At 41.1% G+C, this 22,806-nt stretch overlaps 1 protein-coding gene across 1 annotated transcript; it reads right to left on the minus strand.

Moving 5' to 3' along the window:
- Positions 1-220: 220 nt before the first annotated feature.
- LOC132874804 (cationic amino acid transporter 2-like) lies at positions 221-20,234 on the minus strand. The gene is made up of 11 exons (XM_060911213.1): positions 19,865-20,234; positions 13,182-13,337; positions 12,937-13,102; positions 12,713-12,849; positions 8,879-9,101; positions 8,270-8,406; positions 8,011-8,113; positions 7,769-7,899; positions 1,995-2,161; positions 994-1,102; positions 221-321 (listed from the first exon to the last, which is right to left on the minus strand). The coding sequence occupies exons 1-11, from the start codon at positions 20,232-20,234 to the stop codon at positions 221-223; spliced, it is 1,800 nt and encodes a 599-aa protein (XP_060767196.1).
- Between the last annotated feature and the right edge of the window lie 2,572 nt (positions 20,235-22,806).

Genomic DNA, 22,806 nt, shown 5'->3' on the forward strand with positions numbered 1-22,806 from the left:
ATGATAACAATATACACACTTTACTTTACTACAGTACATTTTGATAAAGCTTTGTCCTTTTTTTTCCTTTGGTGAGTATTTTCAATAAATCAGTCCATAAAGCATCAATTATCAAAACACATCATGTCGACAGCTCTGTTCAAAAAAATGAAATTTTTTTACAAAAGCACAATATCATAATCTGCTGGTGTTTTGAGTGTTATCCATTGATCACTTCTTTCTAGGGGAGTTCCCCTGTCGTTTCCACATTGCTCATGTTTCCCAGCAGCCTCTGTTTCTGGACGCTGTTCCTCACACCGTAACCGAAGTAGATCAGGAATCCTGTAGATGGTAAATCCATACACACTTCAAGATCTGCAGATCTACACTACTGTTCAAAAGTTTGGGGTCACTTTGAAATGTCCTTATTTTTGAAAGAAAAGCACTGTTCTTTTCAATGAAGATCACTTTAAACTAATCAGAAATACACTCTATCCATTGCTAATGTGGTAAATGACTATTCTAGCTGCAAATGTCTGGTTTTTGGTGCAATATCTCCATAGGTGTATAGAGGCCCATTTCCAGCAACTCTCACTCCAGTGTTCTAATGGTACAATGTGTTTGCTCATTGCCTCAGAAGGCTAATGGATGATTAGAAAACCCTTGTACAATCATGTTAGCACAGCTGAAAACAGTTGAGCTCTTTAGAGAAGCTATAAAACTGACCTTCCTTTGAGCAGATTGAGTTTCTGGAGCATCACATTTGTGGGGTCGATTAAATGCTCAAAATGGCCAGAAAAATGTCTTGACTATATTTTCTATTCATTTTACAACTTATGGTGGTAAATAAAAGTGTGACTTTTCATGGAAAACACAAAATTGTCTGGGTGACCCCAAACTTTTGAACGGTAGTGTACACTGTTTCCTCTCAGGGTAAATATTACAGTCTTAACACTAGAAACACAGAGTAACCACTAACTCTGAAATCCTAATGCCACTCCAGGACTTACTTACCCACAGCCATCCAGACGGCGTAGCGAATCCAGGTGGCGCCTCCAAGCTGAACCATCAGGTAAGTGTTGATGAATGTACTCACCACCGGAAGTAAAGGCAGAAAAGGCACCTGTAGAGAACGTTTTGGAAAATTCACAGTACATTCTTCAGAAAGTCCACTGTAGTTGTCCCTTAAAGCATCTACTGTATGTAAAACTCTAAAATTGAAGCCATGATACACTAATTTGCATGTACAAGGGGATAGACTGCTCGTGTAGTTAGTAAAGCTGGCAACGTCTACAGTTTTGCCATAAGATTTACGATTTTATGACTCTTTGCTCCTTCGAGACACTTTTTCTGCTTTTTCAGCTAAAGCAACAGGTAGACCAAATACAAAAATCCAACTCACTGAAGGGGAAAAGACACAGGACATGAATTTGCTGGTTACTTTAACTTCCTGTCGGCCACCTAAGTGACTTCTGGTCATTGGGTTGGTTAAAAAAGAAAAAAAAAAACACCAAAAAGCCCCCCAAAACTGAAGGGCTGCTAATTATTAAGTAGTGTCACATCAGAATATCTCATCTCATTATCTGTAGCCGCTTTATCCTTCTACAGGGTCGCAGGCAAGCTGGAGCCTATCCCAGCTGACTATGGGCGAAAGGCGGGGTACACCCTGGACAAGTCGCCAGGTCATCACAGGGCTGACACATAGACACAGACAACCATTCACACTCACATTCACACCTACGCTCAATTTAGAGTCACCAGTTAACCTAACCTGCATGTCTTTGGACTGTGGGGGAAACCGGAGCACCCGGAGGAAACCCACACGGACACGGGGAGAACATGCAAACTCCGCACAGAAAGGCCCTCGCCGGCCACGGGGCTCGAACCCGGACCTTCTTGCTGTGAGGCGACAGCGCTAACCACTACACCACCGTGCCGCCACATTGGAATATGTTCTAATTTTTTTTTATTAATGAGGTTTAAATTGGATTGTAAGGATGTGTGTGTGTTTTCACCATGAAGGCTGCTTTAGTGGGATTCTGAGGCTGCCTCCAGATCAGCAGTATGCACAGGACCATTATGAAGAGGATCACAGACACACACACCAGAATCCAGACCTCCAGCAGCAGTAGTGATGCAATGGTTTTGGACAGCAGGAGGGTCATAACCACCACCATGACGACTGCAGAGAACCAGACCGAGAGTGACATGACAAACTTCTTAACAAATCTCCACAATAAAACATCATTTTGACTCTTAAATTACACTCTGTATTATTATTATTATTATTATTATTATTATTATTATTATTATTATTGTCTTCTATGAACAAAACCTCAATCTGTAGCTGAACAATGTAACATTATGGTGGTGGCCATCTTGGACAACCAGAAACATTTTTCAACACCGTATAATATGACTCCACCTCCCCGTACACGCCACCCAAATTTTGGAGGCAGAAGCTATACAGTTGAAATCTGAATGAAAATTTTGGTTGAGACACACTACATTACTTGTTAGGCTATGGTCACATGACAGCTCGCGATGCTTTGCGATGGGTTATCGATGAAAATGACACATTTGGTGGCGATGCTTCCCCGAGCTTCGGAAAATGTTCAAAACAAAAACATTGCCATCAAATTTAAATGTACTGTATGCATTGAAATTTTTCATGACATTTTTGGCCACTCACGAGGCGGATATACACCAAAAAAAACAACTCGCAAAGCTTGGAGAATATTCACCACGCATCGCACGATTGGTGTTGATGCTACCAGTTTTTCATCACCAAGTATTCACAAGTCCATCACGAGCAGTAGTGTGACCATAGCTTTAGCTACATTACATTAGCCTAAGCATGGAAAAGAAAATTCAGACACCAAACATGTCTGATTGAAAATATTTGAGGTAAAACAAACACATGAATTGTGTGCACATTATAAATTTTGCTATACAGTTACAGTAAGCACCCTAGAGTCTACAGTTTCTCATCCTGAGCTGAGCTGCTGTCAGATTAACACCAGTAGTGACACAGAACTATGTTTCTCATCAGCCTCAGCAACTCATGGTAATCACACAAAGTTGAGTCACGATGTCATTTCATGAGCACTTGTATAAGTTTTGTCTTTGGTAGAACTCATTGTCTTGCTTTTGTCACCTTTACTTTGCGGTTCATGGATGTTTCCATGTTTACCAAGGTATGGTTCATTTTCTAGATATTTTTGTCCATGTGTTTCACCTGACACCTGACAGTTGCATGTTCTCTCTGTGTCTGAAAGGGTTTCCTCTGGGTTTCCAGTTTCCTTACACTTCCCAAAAACATGCTTGCATGTGAATTTAGTGCTCTTAATTAGCCCTAGGGACATATACATGTGTACCGCAAGCTGGCCTAGTGGTTAGTGTGTCCACCTCTCAATCAGGAGATCGCGAGTTCTACTCCAAAGACCATCATAAAAAAGGCATGCTGCAATACAGATGTGAGTGGGGAGTCAAACTCTCACGGTTACCAGAGGACTAGCCCCCCACTGCAACACTAGCTTTATAGGCGAGAGGTCAAGGGCTACGGAAACAGAGATCGGCACCGCTTGGTGCGCCTTAATGGTCTGGTTAGTACTGGGTCGGGAGACTGCCTGGGAAGATGAGGGCATGGTGTGGGAAGGACTTTAGACATATGCATGTGTGAGTGCATAGTGGCCTGAGATCTGGGACTGGTATCTCATCCAGAGGGTATTCCCCATACTCATACCCAGTAATCCCAGGATAGGTGGGCCTGACCAGGATAAAGTGGTTAGGATAAATAAATGAATGAATGAATAACAGTAAGTTGTGAGAATTAAAATATCAAGCCAAGGCAATTGTAATCTATTTGAATAAATTACAACCTTGTTTCCAAACAAGTTGGAACGCTGTGTAAGACATAAATAAAAGCAGAATGCAATGATTTGTGGGTGGTAAAAGAGAGCAACTGGACTTGCTTGAAGATTCTTGAAGACGTTTCACCTCTCATCCGAAAGGCTTCTTCAGTTCTGTCTGACTAGTAGGGAATATCAGGTATGGAGCACTTGCATGTGACGTCACAGCCGATCCAGATTGTGACAGACGCCATCTTGTCAGTCAAACGCCATTTTCCGCCTTCTACTTCTACTTCTGGTTCTACTTCTGCTTCTACTTCTACCTTTTCTTCTGGAAAACCCTACTATATACAATTCTACTACAACGGCTGCGGCTACAAGCTCTCCCTACCTGTGCACATTTTTTATGTTTTTTTTGTGTGTATTTTTGCGTGTTATTCGTCTGTATTGGACTTCAATATCCACTACAACCGTATGGACTTACTGGACATTGGTTTCCAGCAGAAAATGACGGTTTGTAGCGATTTCCATCGCATGCACAACATTCCGGACGAGATAGCGAGACCAGCGGGGTCTCCGTGGATTGTTATCGGGTCTGGCAGGCGAAGGAGGCGGCGTCGGGAGCGGAAGCAAAAGCGAGGCTGCAGGCAGAGCCGGCCTGTTGACTAAGCTCAGAAAACAGCCACTCAAATCTCCACTGCCAAGCCTCTACCTCTCCAACGCCAGATCCATGGTAAACAAGACGGACGATTTGGAATTACAGCTGGAATTACCTTATTCTAGTCTATAATCGGCTGGTCAGTGCTATACTCAATACTTAAGTGACTTACCCGTCCAATGAGGATTATTTTCTTGTTTACAAGATGCCACATCTGAGTCGCTGACAAATCCTGAATTTCTGTAAAGGTAACTGTCCAGAGATTTATAAGCATGCAGTGCTTCACCACTGAACAGCGAGGGAAAGTTGATGAGGTAATTATACACGTCTGGGTATTCCGCTGGCAGTTCAAAATCCACTGACACGGTCGTGAAAACTACGTCCGGTAATCGATAAGGGTCACTAATCTGTAGATCATTTATTTTAGACATATATCTAGTTATCTGTTCATTAGAAAAATGAGCCGTGTAGTCCGTCGTTTGAAATTGATCCATTCTGTACACGAGTGCAGCAGTATTCAGCGGTGTTTTTTACCGACAAGATGGCGGCTGTGTACTTTCCAGTCACGTGACTGCAAGATCTCTATTTATCCTCTCATGGATGAAAAGCTCATCTAAGGTGTCGTTGAGTCATCCTGTTGGTGTGGGTCACTGGGGGCTGGATGTGAACAGCCTCGAGAGTCGTTAGGGTGATCAGTGGATTGCCCGTTAAGGTGATCAATGGAATGCTGATTCTCTCTGTCCTCCTGTGAGTCACTGAAGACAGCTGGGTTTTGGTGTGCATTCAGTTGTCTGGGAAGTTTGCCAAGGACTGCATTGTAGGTGGCTGATAAATGATGTCTTAAGGCCTCTGCATGCTCTTGCGACAAGGCTTTCGCAGATAGCTTTTTGCAGACAGTTGTAATTTATCGTTGAGCGGGGAGTAATAGGCGTGCGCGATGTTATTCACCGGCACAACACAAGGGGGCGCGAAGTCGCTAGGAGTAGTTGGTGGGTGTGGTTAGTGGAGTGTTTATCCTCCGGTTACTTATAATGACTAGAACTTTTTTTTTATAATGACTAGAACTGGAGTCGTATAGGTGTACGTACTTCCTCAATCAACCGCTCTTCATGCTGCTCCATCTTTGCTCGTGTTTTTAAAAATGCCAGTCGTGAAAACAAACCAAACCGGGAAAGTAGGGAAGCGGAAGTGCATGTACAGCGGATGTAGAGTGGACCAATCAGAGCCCTCTTGTCTGCGACGCTGTCTGCGAGGCTTCTGCGGTGGTCACAATTTTTGGGAGGTGCGCGCAGAGCGTCTGCGAAGGTGGGGGGGCTACGCAGACACTGTCTGCGACGCTATCTGCGAGGACTGGGTTGTCAGCATAAATTGGCCGTTAGACCCCCACCTCTGTTCAGTGATGGCCGTTCCAGGTTGACAAAAATGGCTTCTTTAACCCCTCGCTCATACCAACGATCCTTTCTGGCTAAAATGAGTACATTGCAATCCTGAAATGAGTGTCCTTTGTTGTTAAGATGAAGGTAGACAGCAGAGTCCTGGCCTGAGGAACTGGGTCTCCTGTGTTGAGCCATACGCCTGTGGCGCGGTTGTTTAGTTTCCCCAATATACGTCCGTGCATTCCTCACTGCACTGAATAGCATACACTACGTTGTCCTGTTTGTGTCTGGGTATTCTGTCCTTAGGGTGGACCAGTTTTTGCTTCAGGGTGTTACTAGTCAGACAGAACTGAAGAAGCCTTTCGGATGAGAGGTGAAACATCTTCAAGAATTCCTCAAGCAAGTCCAGTTGCTCTCTTTTACCACCCACAGTTACTATGACCTGGATGACTGAGAATCTTCACAGACAATGCAATGATTTGCAAATCCTTTTAGATCTATATTCAATTTAATATGATACAAAGACAAGCTATTTAATGTTTAAACTGATAAACTTTATTGTTTTTTGTAAATATACACTCTTTCTGTATTTGATGCCTGCAACATGTTCCAAAAAATTGTTTACCACTGTGTTACATCACCTTTTCTTTTAACGACACTAATTGCTAAAGTTTTGAATGTGAAATTCTTTCCCAATCTTGCTTTATATATGACAGTCCGGGGTCTCCGGTATCATATTTTGGGCTTCATAATGCACCACACATTTTCATTGGGAAGAAGACAGGCCAGTTTAGCACCCACACTCTTTTACTATGAAGCCATGCTGTTGTAGCACATGCAGAATGTGGCTTGGCATTGACTTACTGGAATAAGCAAGGACATCCCTCAAAAAGACATCATGTGCATGGCTGTATGCTGTTCCAAAACCTGTATGCACGTTTCAGTATTAATGTAGCCGTCACAGGTGTGCAAGTTACCCATGCCGTGGATACTACATCACAGATGCTGGCTCTAGAACTTTGTGCTGGTAGCAATCTGGATGGTCCTATTCCTCTTTAGCCCAAAGGACACAATATGCATGATTTCCAAAAGCAATTCGAAATGTGGACTCATCAGACACTTTTTCACTTTGCATCAGTCCATCTCAGTTGAGCTCAGGCCCAGAGAATTCAGCATCATTTCTGGATGTTGTTGATATATATGGCTTTTGCTTTGCATGGCAGATGCAGCAACAAACTGCGTTTACTGACAACAGCTTTCCGAAGAGTTCCCGAGCCCATGTAGTAATATCCTTTATGCTACAATCACATTGGTTTTTAATGCAGTGCCACCTGAGGGATTGAAAGTCACGGGCATTCAGTGTTGGTTTTCAGCCTTGCTCATTATGTGCATAGTTTTCTCTGGATTCTCTGAATCTTTTGATGGTACAATGGATTGTCGATGGTGAAATCCCTAAATGCAATTGTACATTGAGAAACATTGTTCTTAAATTGTCAGACTATTAGGCCCATGCAATTTTTCTCAAAATGCTGAACCTTACCTCACCTCATCTTTGCTTATGAATGACTGATTCTTTCCAATTACTAGTTAACCAGCTTACCTGTAGAATGTTCCAAACAGGTGTTTTGTGAGCATTCCACAACTTTCCCAATCTTTTGTTGCCCCGTCCCAAACTTTTTGGAATGTGTCACAGGCATCAAATCCAGAATGAGTGTATTCTTGCAAAAACAAGAAAGTTTCTCAGTTTGAATGTTAAATATCTTGCCTTCATGTTGTATTCAAGTGAATATAAGTTGAAAAGGTTTTGCATCCCGTTTTTATTTACATTTTACACAGAGTCGCTGAAGTATCTAATAGTGTTATGTGTGTAAATATGAGTCTGTTTAATGGGTTCTGGTACATACTGATAAACATGGTGCAGATGTTGACAGTGTTTGAGGTTTCCTTGGTTGGGTATGACGGAGGCTTTAAAAATCCAAACTTTGCATTTGAAATGAAGTTTATTTCATTCTGTGCAGATTCATGCTCACGGTACCTGAAGAGAAATGAACTGGTTGAGTAAAAAGACAAAAGAAACATTAAAATCTGAATAAAATTACTGCTGAATCACAAGTGTGTGTCCGAGTCACTGAGCTGGAATGTTAACCTCAGTATGAGAATACAAATGGCCACGAGTGTGTAGGCGAACAGAGTCCCAATTGACATCATATCAACCAGCACCTTCAGGTCGAATAACAGCGCCATTAGAGCTGAGGATAAAGCAGAGCACACATTTCATTTTTTCGACCTTTTTCTGTCTATTGATGTGAGAAGGTCATGACACTCAAAATATCACTCATATTTGTGAGTGTGGTATAATTTTAGAGAACAGTGCCAAAAATTTCTTTCAGAGTCTCTTTCCTGACCTGCGACAGATCCAGAGACGATGGTGGCTATGGTAGGACTTTTCCTCGAGCTGACTTTACACAGCACTTTAAACAGGAGGCCGTCTCTAGCCATGGCGAAGATCACTCGAGGCATCGGGAACATGGATCCCAGCAAACTGTACACACACTGAGTCATTATTACATCAATAAATAAATAAACTCGATTCACTTTCACTCATTTATTAGTACACTGCGAGTTGGGCTAATGGTTAGTGTGTCTGCCTCGAGATTGTGAGTTGGGTCATACCAAAGACCCTCATGAAAATAGTACCTGCTGCAATACAGATATGAATAGGGAGTCAAACTCTACCAGAAGCCCAGTCCCTCACTGTAACCCTAGCTATGGAAGAGGCTGAGGATTATAGAAAAAGAGATCGGTGCTGCCCGATGCACCTTAAGGGCCTGGTTAATACTGGGATGGGAGACTGCCTGGGAAGGCCAGGTCCTAGCATGGGAAGGACTTTTTTTTTTTACATTTATTACTGTTTCCCAGTCCCTTAAACTACACAGTTCACTGTTTCCTTTGCTATCCAATGAGAAAATTCAAATGTGTATGATTCAGGAAGGAATTCCTATAATCCTATTTACCAAGTAGAAAGTGCACACAGGGATCCCACAGCAACGACGTACTTAGCGGCGCCCCAGCCCACATAGGCGAAGGCGACTGGCAGAGGGCTGTGAACATTCAGCAAGTAGTAGGGCATCATTAGCGTCAGAGCGGCTGAAACGCCGAAATAAGCCAGGAAACAGATGAGCAGTGCAAAAACGATACTCAGCGGGATGGACTTCTGAGGGTTGTTCACCTCCTCGCCTGCAATAACACATTCACAATTTACCACAATGATCAAGATATTTCAACAGTACGAAAATAATGCAAATCAAAACTAAAAAGATGTATTCAGGATGTATTCCCAGGTCATGCCCAGTTTTCCTAGGATAGGCTCGGAAATGTCTTGAGGTCAGAGAAGTTTCTAAATTCCAGTTTCTTAGTAACGTTACAAAAAATGCTATGCTGGTGACTGATTACGGGTAATCACGTGCTAGAAGATCATTCCACAGCATTAAAATATAACTATAAATGGATAAAAAGTAAGATTTGTCATTCTTCTGGGTGGTAATGGTGTCATACCAATCCATAATTGATTTCGTTCTGCCCAATAGTGTTTTACTCCTTACATGTATTCTTGAGCAGATATTCCTAATGATGACAGTTTTCTGTTTGCCCATTCACGGTAGGGTGGTATTCATTAAATAATTAATGAAACAATACTGGAGTTAATGACTCTTGTGTTATACACTACCGTTCAAAAGTTTGGGGTCACCCAGACAATTTTGTGTTTTCCATGAAAAGTCACACTTTTATTTACCACCATAAGTTGTAAAATGAATAGAAAATATAGTCAAGACATTTTTCTGGCCATTTTGAGCATTTAATCGACCCCACAAATGTGATGCTCCAGAAACTCAATCTGCTCAAAGGAAGGTCAGTTTTATAGCTTCTCTAAAGAGCTAAACTGTTTTCAGCTGTGCTAACATGATTGTACAAGGGTTTTCTAATCATCCCTTAGCCTTCTGAGGCAATGAGCAAACACATTGTACCATTAGAACACTGGAGTGAGAGTTGCTGGAAATGGGCCTCTATACACCTATGGAGATATTGCACCAAAAACCAGACATTTGCAGCTAGAATAGTCATTTACCACATTAGCAATGTATAGAGTGTATTTCTGATTAGTTTAAAGTGAGCTTCATTGAAAAGAACAGTGCTTTTCTTTCAAAAATAAGGACATTTCAAAGTGACCCCAAACTTTTGAATGGTAGTATATGTGGTGGTCTGGGAAAATATATCAGATGTCACTGTAGCTGAATTCTGGCAAAATAGTCAAAAATGCTTTTGGTTTTTTTCACCTCTGCCAACTGTGTTGGAGGAGGTTATGTTTTTGCCTCCATTTGTTTGTTTGACTTTTCCCAACATAACTCAAAAAGTAGTGAACAGATCTAGATGAAATTTGGAGGAAAGGTGAGCCATGGGCCAAGGAACAATTCATTAGATTTTGATGCAAATCCATGTAGGTATGTCAATCCATGATCCAGATATGTATGTGGATCCAGGACCCAGATATGTTTGCAGATCCAGGATTTTTTTGTTTGTTCCCAACGTAACTCAAAAAGTAGTGAACGGATTTGGATGAAATTTGTTGGACAGCTTTAGTATTATCTTAGGTTTAATTGACTTGATTTTGATGTTGCTAACATGTGGCTTGGCAGAGGTATACACTCTACCGAGTGCCATTCAAGTTTAGAAATGTGTTTTTCTACCTTTGCTATATTTTAGACTTGTACTTGAAGTAGATTTCACCAAAACAATGCCTTACAGATTCAATTTGTAAACAGTCTGAGTTGCAAAGTTATAACTCCTTTTTTATAAATGCAAAAAGTATTAATAATAAATCATTATAATGAATTAGGAGGGCACTCAGTGGAGTCCATACCTCTGTCAAGCCACATATTTGGATTTGCATCAAAATTGAATTGGTTGTTCCTTGGCCCATGGCTCACCATTCCTCCAAATTTTATCCAAATCCAGTTACTACTTATTGAGTTATGTTGGGAACAAACAAACAAACAAATGGAGGTGAAAACATAACCTCCTTCAACAAAGTTGGCAGAGGGAATTAAAAAATGAACTTCAATTTGAGTGTAAAACATAAAACATAGAGATCATATTTTGGCCGTCAAAGACAGGGATGAGGATAGGTTGATACTTGAGGAATGAATTACAATTTTTAAAAATATGCAATTTCAACATTAATATAAAATAAAACCAATGTAAAATATGCATCTAAAAATTCATCATTAAAATAATCTTTCTTTATTAAAATTTTAACAAAACAGTTGTTGATTGCTACTTCATTTTTGTTATTATTAGATTCTAAATATAATTTTTTTCCATTTAATTTTTATTTCTGCATGTTTTTGTGCTTATATGTCCACTTTATATATAATTAATAAATAGAGGACATTACACAGTGGCGAGAAGATACGAAGCTGATCTTAGAGTGGTGAATGTATATATCATGAGTGAGTGAAGCAAGCAAGTGATATATTTTTCAACATGAGAAGATAAACTTCATATCTTTGCGCCCCCGTGTAATGTTCTTTATATTATATGGACACATCCACAAAAAAATCTACAAGCTAATCAAAAGAATTTTAATTTTGAACCGGTTCGCCATTTTGAAACTCACATCTCATTAGTGGGAAAACACTGGGAGTGACGTCATCGAAGTGAAATATCAGGAATTATTCTATCCACAGTCACTGGATATGAACAATTGTGCACTCTTATTGACTACTCTGCTACTAGGCTATCAGCTCATATATCGTGAGTAGAGAAAAACAAAATGGTGGAGCGTGTTGCTGAATCAAATGAGGATGAAATAAAAACTACTCGAAAACAAAACCCCAAACAATACAAAAAAAGCAACAAAATATGGAATAAGAGTATTTGATAGTAAGAACATATCTTTTTTATTTTTCAATAATTATTATTATTATCATCGCATTTTTCACAAATTGCTACTGCCATTTTGCCGATTTGTTTACATTCTAAGCAGAAATGTTTTTGTCGGATGTTTTGTATAAAGTTTTTATTTATCGAATTTGCAAAAAATAAAAATAAAAATGCTGTGTTTCTCAAAATCCAGTGAATGTGGATAGAATAAAACAGTTATTCCACTCAATCTCATCGTACATCACTTATAGCCAACTCGGTGCTACGTGCCTCGGCGGCTATCAGCTCATGTACGACTTGATTTCGTGGAATAACTCTCAAATATGTCACTCAAATCCATGATGTATTTCATATGAAAAATGCGCGTTTTTCAACACGAGAAGATAAACTTCATATCTTCAAGCCAATGTGTGATTTTCTTTTTATTATATTGACACATTCACAAACAAAAAGTCCCCAAATTTATCAAAACAATTTATCGATTTCCTCACGAGTGACAGGTTTTTGGTTCTCCATGTCCCGAATGGAGCTCAGATTAGAAACACAAGTGGCGTATTCCCCAGTAAAACACTCAGGTCTATATAATATAATATAATATAATATAATATAATATAATATAATATAATATAATATAATATAATATAATATAATATAATATAATATAATATAATATAATATTGGTTGAATTCTAATCAATAATATGAGATATTCAGGCAAATGAAGAAAATGTACTGAATCAGTCAGCCATTATCTCACAACTGTAATCAGCCGAGTAAACAGTGGTGACAAGGCTTGTGTTTAAAATTTCATGAATGACCTCATTTAGTAGAAAATGTCAAAATGTTCCCATGTGAAGTGTTTTCTCAAACCGCAGCACACACTGCATACAGAATATGCATTAAAATTACCCATAGTTGCAATGCAGTCAAACCCTACAAATGCATAGAAACAAGTCGCAGCTCCAGCCAGCGTGCCCTCAAAGCCGTAGGGGAAAAACCCGCCATGCCCAAACTCAGAGGTCACGTTCAGTGTGGATGTCAGGTTTCTGTAAAGTCAACAGTGCAGATGTGTGTATGGTGATTTCTTTATGTCCTTTATTTATCTTTAGAGCAGTTCAGGAGTTCAGGCTTACTCAAGTTCTGCTGTGACGTTCACTAACGTTTCCTTGCTGATGTACCAGTTCACCAGTTTCCCCTTGATGAAGCCACTGAGGATGACGAACGCCAATACCAGTGTGTTAATGCTTGTGAAGATCTTGTTGACAGTCATTGATTCTTTCACACCAAATGCAAGAATACCTACGGCACAGAAGAACTGATATCAGCCCCTTGGTTTATAGACTCTGTGTAACAGAAGACATGGCATAGCTTTCAATACCAGCGAGAAGCATAATGAGGCCAGCTGCAAACAGGTCCGGGTAAGGAGCCAAGCCTGGCACGTACATGGCTGCATGTTTGCTGAAGTAATTTGACATCACATTTCCAATCATGCCATCAAATGTGCCACTCCAGGCTCGGGCCACGCTGGAGGCACCTACGTCAGGAAGAAGAGGAACATGTTGCTTTTACCAAAACATCACATTGTGTACAGAAGTCATCATATTTAAAACTGGACTGACTCAGAAACCCAACTGTTGAGCTTTTGTGGTAAACAATAAACTCTCAGTGGATCATATTACAACTCCAATTCCAAAAAAGTTGGGATGCTGTGTAAACTGTAAATGAAAATAGAATGTGAAGATTTGCAAATCATGGAAACCCTACATTTCATTGAAAATAGTACAAAGACAACATATCAAATGTTGAAACTGATAAATTGTATTGTTTTTTGAAAAATATATGCTCATTTTGAATTTGATGTCAGCAACACATTTCAAAAAAGTTGGAACGGGGCAACAAAGGACTGAAAAAGTTGTGTAATGCAAAAAAACAACAACAACTAATTAGGTTAATTGTCAACAGGTCATTAAGATGATTAGGTATGAAAAGAGCATCCCAGAGAGGCGGAGTCTCTCAGAAGTAAAGATGGGGTGGGGTTCACCGCTCTGTGAAAGACTGCGTGGGCAAACAGTGCAACAGTTTAAGAATAACATTCCTCAATGTAAAATTGCAACGAATTTGGGAAACACATCATCTATGGTCCATAATATCATTAAAAGATTCAGAGAATCTGGAGAAATCTCTGTATGCAAGAGACAAGGCTAAAAACTGACATTGGATGCCTGTGATCTTCAGGCCCTCAGGCGACACTGCATTAAAAGCAGACATGCGTCTGTAGTGGAAATCACTGTATGGGCTCAGGGACACTTCAGAAAACCGTCGTCTGTGAAAACACTTCATTACTGCATCCACAAATACAAGTTAAAACCAGATATAAACAATATCCAGAAACACCGCCACCTTCTCTGGGCCCAAGCTCTTTTATGATGGACTGAGGCGAAGTGGAAAATTGTCCTGAGGTTTGATGAATCAAAAGTAGAAATTCTTTTTAGAAATCATGGACACCACGTCCTCCAGGCTAAAGAGGAGAGGGACCATCTGGATTGTTATCAGCGCACAGTTCAAAAGCCAGCATCTGTGATGGTATGATGGGGCATTAGTGCACATGACATGGGGAGCTTGTACATCTGGGAAGGCATCATTAAAGGTCCCATGGCATGAAATTTTCACTTTCTGAGGTTTTTTAACGTTAAAATGAGTTCCTCTGACCTTCTTAAGTCACCCCAGTGGCTAGAAATGTCATAATGTGTAAACCAAACTATGCCCACCCTTTGTCAACATTTGAGAATGGCGTGTCAAAATGGCGTGTTGATAGGCTCTTCCCTTTATTACGTCAGCAAGGGAGATGATCCCCACGCCCCCCCTCTGGATTCCCACCCACTGTATGGATTGCCCACCCAGCTCAAAAGTTGCCACCATAGATACGTCACTTCAATTTTGTAGTGAGGAGACCATAGAGGACACAACAACATGGCACCACCTAAGCGAGCGAAACATGGAAATTGCGCTGTACATGGATGTGACAACACAGAAAGGAGTCTGTTTTTACTGCCGACGGGAGAGCCCCTGAAGACGCAGTGGCTTAATTTTATTTACTCCAGTAATACACCATCGAGTCTACCTAAGACAGTGTATGTTTGTCGGAAGCATTTTCCTGATGAATGTTTCCACAACTTGGGACAGTGCAGGGCAGGTTTTGCACATCAACTGTCACTGAAGCCTGGGTCCGTACCAAGCATCCCTGCCGCATCAGCCACAAACACCGAACAAGTAAGTGTATAACTGTTAAGTCGTTTTGCTGTGTTTTAAAATCGGTGCATTAGCCTTGCAATGGCTACATTAGCTGTGCAGCTAACCGCTTCCTGCAGTTAGCCAGGTACTCTGCGCTACAAAACCAGGGTCGGACTCCGGGTCAAAAGCGAAAGCTTGGACTGTTGCTTGACCTGCCATTGCTACTGTTCACACACAGGTAGCATGCCTGCAGCTTGGTCAAGCCCCTCCCCCTCCCCCCATGGCCCGCCCCCACCCTCTACCCTTCCCCGCCTCCATGCTTCTCATTAGCAAAACGACGCACTGGGAAAAGGGCTGAAATGGGGCTTTCTCCCAGGAGGCTATATCTACGTGCCGAGGGTTCATTTCGAGAAAGGCTGCGGATATAACATCCGGAAACCTCCACGAGCCCGTTTAAAGCATCAACAAACCACCCTGCCATGGGTCCTTTAATGCTGAATGATATATACACGTTTCAGAGCAATATGCTGCCATCCAGACAAAATCTTTTTCAGGGAAGGCCTTCCTTCTTTCAGCAAGACAATGCTAAACCACTTTGTACACATATTAAAACTGCATGGCTGTGTAGTAAAAGAGTCCGGATGCTAAACTGGCCTGCCCACAGTCCAGACCTGTCTCCCGTTTAAAACATTTGAGGCATTATGATGCGCAAAATACGACAAAGGAGATCCTGAACTATTGAGTAACTGAAATTGTATAACAGGCAAGAATGGGACAACATTTCTCTTTCAAAACTACAACAATTGGTCTCCTCAGCTCCCAAACATTTACAGAATGTTGTTAAAAGTAGAGGTGATGCAACACAGTGGTAAACATGCCCCTGTCCTAACTTTTTTGAAACATGTTGCTGACATAGGGCGGCACGGTGGTGTAGTGGTTAGCGCTGTCGCCTCACAGCAAGAAGGTCCTGGGTTCGAGCCGCGGGGCCGGCGAGGGCCTTTCTGTGTGGAGTTTGCATGTTCTCCCCGTGTCCGCGTGGGTTTCCTCCGGGTGCTCCGGTTTCCCCCACAGTCCAAAGACATGCAGGTTAGGTTAACTGGTGACTCTAAATTGACCGTAGGTGTGAATGTGAGTGTGAATGGTTGTCTGTGTCTATATGTCAGCCCTGTGATGACCTGGCGATTTGTCCAGGGTGTACCCCGCCTTTCGCCCGTAGTCAGCTGGGATAGGCTCCAGCTTGCCTGCGACCCTGTAGAAGGATAAAGCGGCTAGAGATAATGAGATGAGATGTTGCTGACATCAAATTCAAAATAAGCATATATTTTTCAAAAAACAATAAAATTTCTCAGTTTCAAAATTTGATATGTTGTCTTTGTACTATTTTTAATGAAATACACTATAGGGTTTCCATAATTAGCAAATCATCGCATTCTGTTTTTATTTACAGTTGACACAGCGTTCCGACTTTTTTGGAATTGGGGTTGTAAATTAATCTTGAGCTCTGATACGCAATGCAAAGTTGAATAAACTGAAACACAAGTGCAGTTTTACTGTAGATTCTAAAGCTGCCTCAAAAACAAACAAACAAACAAACAAACAAACAACCTTGCAACGCCAATCACTTATACAGGAAGGGACAGAGCAAGCTATACTTCCTGAGGAGCCTGTGGTCCTTTAACATCTGCAGGAAACTCCTGTGGATGTTCCATCAGTCCGTGGTTGCCAGTGTCCTGTTTTACACCGTGGTGTGCTGGGGGGGCAGCACATCCAAGAAGGATGTGTCCTTCTTGGATGTGCTGCCCCCCCAGCACACCATGGTGTAAAACAGGTGTTTTTCACGGACAAACTGATCAGGCAGGCCGGCTCTGTGGTCGGCATGAAGCTGGACTCTCTGGTGACGGTGGCAGAGAAGAGGACTATGGACAAATTATTGAACATCATGGACGATGCCAGTCACCCTCTGCACACCATCATCAGCAACCAGAGGAGCCTGTTCAGTGACAGAGAATGCTCCTTCCCAAGTGCAGGACGAGCAGACTTAAAAACTCCTTTGTTCCTCACGCCATCAGACTGTACAACTCCTCTCTGGGGGGGAGGAGGGATAACAGGAGGACAGAGGACGGGAAGGAGCAGTAGCCTAGCCTAACAATAAGCAATACTGGACAATGTGCAATATAATGTGCAATATAAAGTGCAATATCTCTCCTGCTGGCCCCCTTTCCCCCCCTCCTCTCTTCCCCATATCTTATTCTTTTTATATTTGTATTTGTAAATACTTAATTTAATTTAATTTAATTTATCTAGAAGTTTTTTCTCTATTTTCTTTTCTCTGTTTATCCTGTAATGATGCTGCTGGAATCTTAATTTCCCTGAGGGAACCCTCCCAAAGGGATCAATAAAGTTCTAATCTAATCTAATCTAATCTAATCTAATCTAATCTAATCTAATCTAATCTAATCTAATCTAATCTAATCTAAAACAAACAAACAAACAAACAAACAAACAAACAAACAAAACCCAGGATGATCTTTTCAAAAATTATTTTAAGATTATTTATTATCTATTAATATAAAAAAAGGGGCGGCATTGTGGTGTAGTGGTTAGCGCTGTCGTGTCACAGCAAGAAGGTCCTGGGTTGTAGCCCAGCGGCCGGCGAGGGCCTTTCTGTGCGGAGTTTGCATGTTCTCCCCGTGTCCGCGTGGGTTTCCTCCGGGTGCTCCGGTTTCCCCCCCAGTCCAAAGACATGCAGGTTAGGTTAACTGGTGGCTCTAAATTGACCGTAGGTGTGAATGTGAGTGTGAATGGTTGTCTGTGTCTATGTGTCAGCCCTGTGATGACCTGGTGACTTGTCCAGGGTGTACCCCGCCTTTCGCCCGTAGTCAGCTGGGATAGGCTCCAGCTTGCCTACAACCCTGCACAAGATAAGCAGCTACAGAGGATGGATGGATGGATGGATGGATAAAAAAAAACTGAGTAAAAGTTTTAGCAGTTTTTTTATACTTTTTTTTTTACTTTTTACAACTGTTTACATTTTTAGCCTTTTAAGGCTTTAAAAAACCTTGTTAAATCCTTATGTTCTTTTTACAAAGGCAAAAAAATTGATCAATTAAAAATATTTAGAATAAAACATACTTGGATAAATTGAAACTTGAGCACTGAATTGTGTTAAAAAGCACTCGTGTGTGCACGTCTGTGTGAAATGTTAAAAATACAATAAACTTTCATTGAAATAAATATTTGTATTCAACATTTTAGTAAACAATTCTCAGGTTGTCACTTTGTATTATGGCAAAAAGGGTGAAAATTACAAAACATATACTTGAAACTTAATGTTTTTTTCCCCCCAGTTTAATTGTATTACTCTGCAAGGGCGGCTGGTGCATAAGGGCGATTGGGCGACGCACTGCCAAAATGGAAAAAAAATTTTTTTTTCTTTTTTTAAAACAAACTTTCACCAGCGCTGCTCGAGGTCTCTGGGTATCATTGTCCAATCAGGGTGGTCTTGCTTCTAGAGTACCGCCCCTTTTGGGGCGATTTCAGTCATGCTGAAAATCGCCCAAGAGTTCACTGATAGAGTCCCATGTTAATATATTTTTTTTCTCCTGACTGACACTTCAATGCAATCTCTATGGGTTCCGGGGGGGCTTGCCCTAACGTGCTTACGTCACTGCAAAGCGCGGCAAAGTTGCGTTCGATCCGCTCAGTTTCTGAGGTGAAATGGATGTGGAAAGCAATTCAGTGCGGTCCTGAAAAGAAGTTCCATTTAGTCAGTGATCAAATCGAGTTAAATTGGCAACAAAACAAGCTGGACCCCCCTCGACCAAATCTAAACATAAAACAAATTTCGACAAGGGGGGGAAATCATATACTCGAGGTTTTACTTCAACATGGTCCCAGCGCAAATCCTGGCGAGCTGGCTGCGAGGATGCCTCGGTGGTTTTCTGCTCCCCCTGATTACTTTTCCACCCTGGAGGTGGCTCCACGGACAACACTGCTTGGACGGTCACTGGAGTTTCGGACATGCATCATTTGTCGGAGAAAATAAAAAAACATGAGTCATCAAAGATTCACATGGGCAGCTGCCTGAAATTTTCGGCTTTTGGGAGCGTGAACATCGCTACACAACCGGATGAGGGCTACAGGCTAGCAGTTCACCGCCACAACAATGAGGTGAGCAAGAACAGGCACATATTAAACCGGCTCACCCAATGCGTGAAATTTTGTGGAGTGTTTGAGTTAGCTCTACGAGGCAAAGACGAAACTGAGGGCTCCAGTCACCGTGGTGTTTTTCTGGGTTTGGTTGACTTCATGACTCACACACACAGTCACAGAATCTGTTCACTTTTGATGTTTTCAATGTGCATTTTTATATTTGCCACACTTTGCTCTGAGAGTTAGCACTTTGGTAATATCCTTGGTAAATACCAGTAATTGCAAGATCTAAAGATCCACTCATCTATTTATTCAACTGCTATTGTTATGTTAGCCAACTATTTACAATGTTTTGTTACAGTAAGTGCACTTTCCTGTTTGTCCTTAAGTTGCACAGTCTGTAAAATTCTTGCTGGTCATGGAGTTTGAAGTACAAAATCTATTTACAGAACATTCTGTAGAACAGTTGACTTGCTACCTAGGTCAATTTACTTCAGTCCTGTGGAGATTTATGGTCCGTGTAGACATAACGGGGGAAAATTGCCCCCCCCCCCCGAAAAAAAATTCAGGAGCCGCCACTGTTACTCTGTGTTTTGTGCTTATATTTACAGTTTTACTGTAGTTATAACACAGCTCTATTATGTCAAACTATTAAATTTTTTTAGTTGAGTTTCCCACCTATGACATAGGAGAGCAGCAGGTTCCACCCAGTGATGAAAGCCCACACCTCACCCACAGTCACGTAGCTGTAGAGGTAGGCTGATCCTGTCTTGGGCACGCGGGAGCCGAATTCAGCATAGCAGAGTCCGGAGAAGAAGGAGGCCAGAGCAGCGATGAGGAATGAGATGATGATGCTGGGGCCAGACAGATATCTGGCAACCTCACCCGAGAGCACGTAGACGCCAGCCCCGAGTGTGCTGCCCACACCAAAGGCCACCAGGTCTACTGTGCTGAGACAACGCCGGAATGTGGACACTTCACCTTTTGGCTCTAGAGGCTTCCTGCGGGACAGACTGTACAGGAACGATCTGACCTTGTGCCAGGACATGATCCACTTCTATAAAGGGAATCAGTGATGTGTGTGTGAACTTGTGCACTGTCAGATGAACACTTGTAGCATTGTCCTGTATGTTTTAAACCAGCTGTATCTGAGAACACCTGAGACCAAGTTACATAAAGGAATTGGGTATCAAAGTAATAAAGAAAAGAGCTGCTTGGCTCTTAAGAGGGGAAGGTGAAATGCAAATACCGCACCTTGCATAATCTTTTAAACTTTTTCACATTTTGTAGAATTACAAATTGAAATTTTATGTGGACTTTATTGGGATTAAGCATGTGAAGCATGGTGATGATAGCATCATGTTGTAGGGCTGCTTTTCATCAGCAGTGATTGGGAAACTGATCAGGGTTGAGGGAAAGATGGAAGTACAATGACCTGAAACACACTGCCAAAGCTACACTGGAGGGCTTCAAACCCAAGAACTAAATCTAGTTGCAGGTCTATGGGGAGATTTGAAATTTGCTGTTCACCAGTGATCCAATCAACCTGAGCTTGAGCAGTGTTACCAAGAAGAGCAGGGAAAAAATATTAGTGCAAAGCTGATAGAGACATATCTCAGCAGAGGTTGTAAGTTTTGGGTCACAATTAAAAACTAGAAGGGCAATTGATAGACTGCATACCTCTGCCAAGCCACATATTATCAACATCAAAATCAAATGACTCAAACCAAGGATAATACTAAAGCTGCCCACCAAACTTCATCCAAATCCGTTCACTACTTTCTGAGTTAGGTTGGTAAGACAAAAAAAAAAAAAATCCTAGATCCACATACATATCCAGATTTGCATTAAAATCTAATCAATTCTTCCTTGTCCTATAGCTGACCTTTTCTCCAAATTTGATCAAAATCAGAATGATACTTATTCACTGCATATTTGTACATCTAAATTATTTTCCTGTAAAAAGAAAGAAAATAAGAAAGACATGACCCTCGAGGGGCAGCATGGTAGTGTAGTGGTTAGCACTGTCACCTCGCACCAAGAAGGTCCTGGGTTCAAGCCCAGTGGTTGATGAGGGCCTTTCTGTGTGGAGTTTGCATGTTTCCCCCGGGTGCTCCGGTTTCCCCCACAGTCCAAAGACATGCAGGTTAGGTTAACTGGAGGCTCTAAATTGACTGTAGGTGTGAATGGTTGTTTGTCTCAATGTGTCAGCCTTGTGATGATCTGGTGACTTGTCCAGGGTGTCCCCCGCCTCTCGCCCATAGTCAACTAGGATAGGCTCCAGCTTGCCTGCGACCCTGTACAGGATAAGTGGCTACAGATAATGGATGGATGGATGGATGGATGATCTTTGAGGTAAATGATGCTTACCTTTATTTAGTCCTCTTACCAGACTGGAGTTACTAAAAGAAGGGAAAAAAAGGTTTCATTTTAAAATCGTAAGATAAATAGATAAAGAAGTTAAAAGATAACTCTTGATCTTGGCATAAAAAATATCACACTCACACTGTGGTGTGGCACTCATGGTCTCAGTAAAGCCCGAGTGTGTTATTATTTCACACAGTGTCACTGTAGTCAAATTAAACACAGTGAGAAAGGAAGTGTTGTTATACACTACTACTAACATTACTGACATCACTAACATCACTAAAAGTAATGACGTTACTGACATCACTGACATTACTAACATTACTAACATCACTAACATTACTGACATTACTAACATCACTGACATTACTAACATCACTGACACTGCTCTGAGTGTGTGTTCACTGCTTCGGATGGGTTAAATGCAGAGGATGAATTTCACTATGCTTGAAGTGTGCATGTGACAAATAAAGGTTTCTTCTTCTTTTTTATTACTAACATCACTAACATTACTAACATTACTGACATTACTAACATTACTGACATTACTAACATCACTGAAATTACTAACATTACTAACTTCACTAACATTACTGACATTACTAATGTCACTAGCATTACTGACATTGCTAACATCACTGACATTACTGACATCACTAACATTACTAACATCACTGAAATTACTAACGTCATTAACATTACTGACATTACTAATGTCACTAGCATTACTGACATTGATAACATCACTGACATCACTGACATGACTGACATCACTGAAATTACTAACATCACTGACATTATTAACATTACTGACATCACTAACACCACTGACATTACTAACATCACTGACATTATTAACATTACTGACATCACTAACACCACTGACATTACTAACATCACTGACATTACTGACATCACTAACATCACTGACATTACTGACATCGCTGGCATTACTAACATTACTGACATCACTAACATCACTAAAATAATTAACATTACTGACATCACTGACATTTGTAACATTACTGACATCACTAACATCACTGAAATGACTAACATTACTGACATCACTAACACCACTGACATTACTAACATTACTGACATCACTGATATTACTAACATTACTGATATCACTGACACTACTGATATTGCTAACATTACTGACATTACTGACATCACTAACATTACTGACATTACTGACATCACTAATGTCACTGAAATTATTAACATTAATAACATTACTGACTTCACTA

The sequence above is a fragment of the Neoarius graeffei genome, chromosome 2, assembly GCF_027579695.1.
Source record: "Neoarius graeffei isolate fNeoGra1 chromosome 2, fNeoGra1.pri, whole genome shotgun sequence".
NCBI lineage: Eukaryota > Metazoa > Chordata > Actinopteri > Siluriformes > Ariidae > Neoarius > Neoarius graeffei.

Excerpts from the sequence above, each read along its gene's own strand:
- LOC132874804 (XM_060911213.1), bottom strand. The coding sequence starts at position 20,234 with ATGTCCTGGCACAAGGTCAGATCGTTCCTGTACAGTCTGTCCCGCAGG. Across the intron at positions 13,338-19,864 it reads GCTGCTCTCCTATGTCATAG|GTGCCTCCAGCGTGGCCCGA; the intron begins GTGGGAAACTCA and ends TTCCTGACGTAG. Across the intron at positions 13,103-13,181 it reads CCTCATTATGCTTCTCGCTG|GTATTCTTGCATTTGGTGTG; the intron begins GTATTGAAAGCT and ends TCTGTGCCGTAG.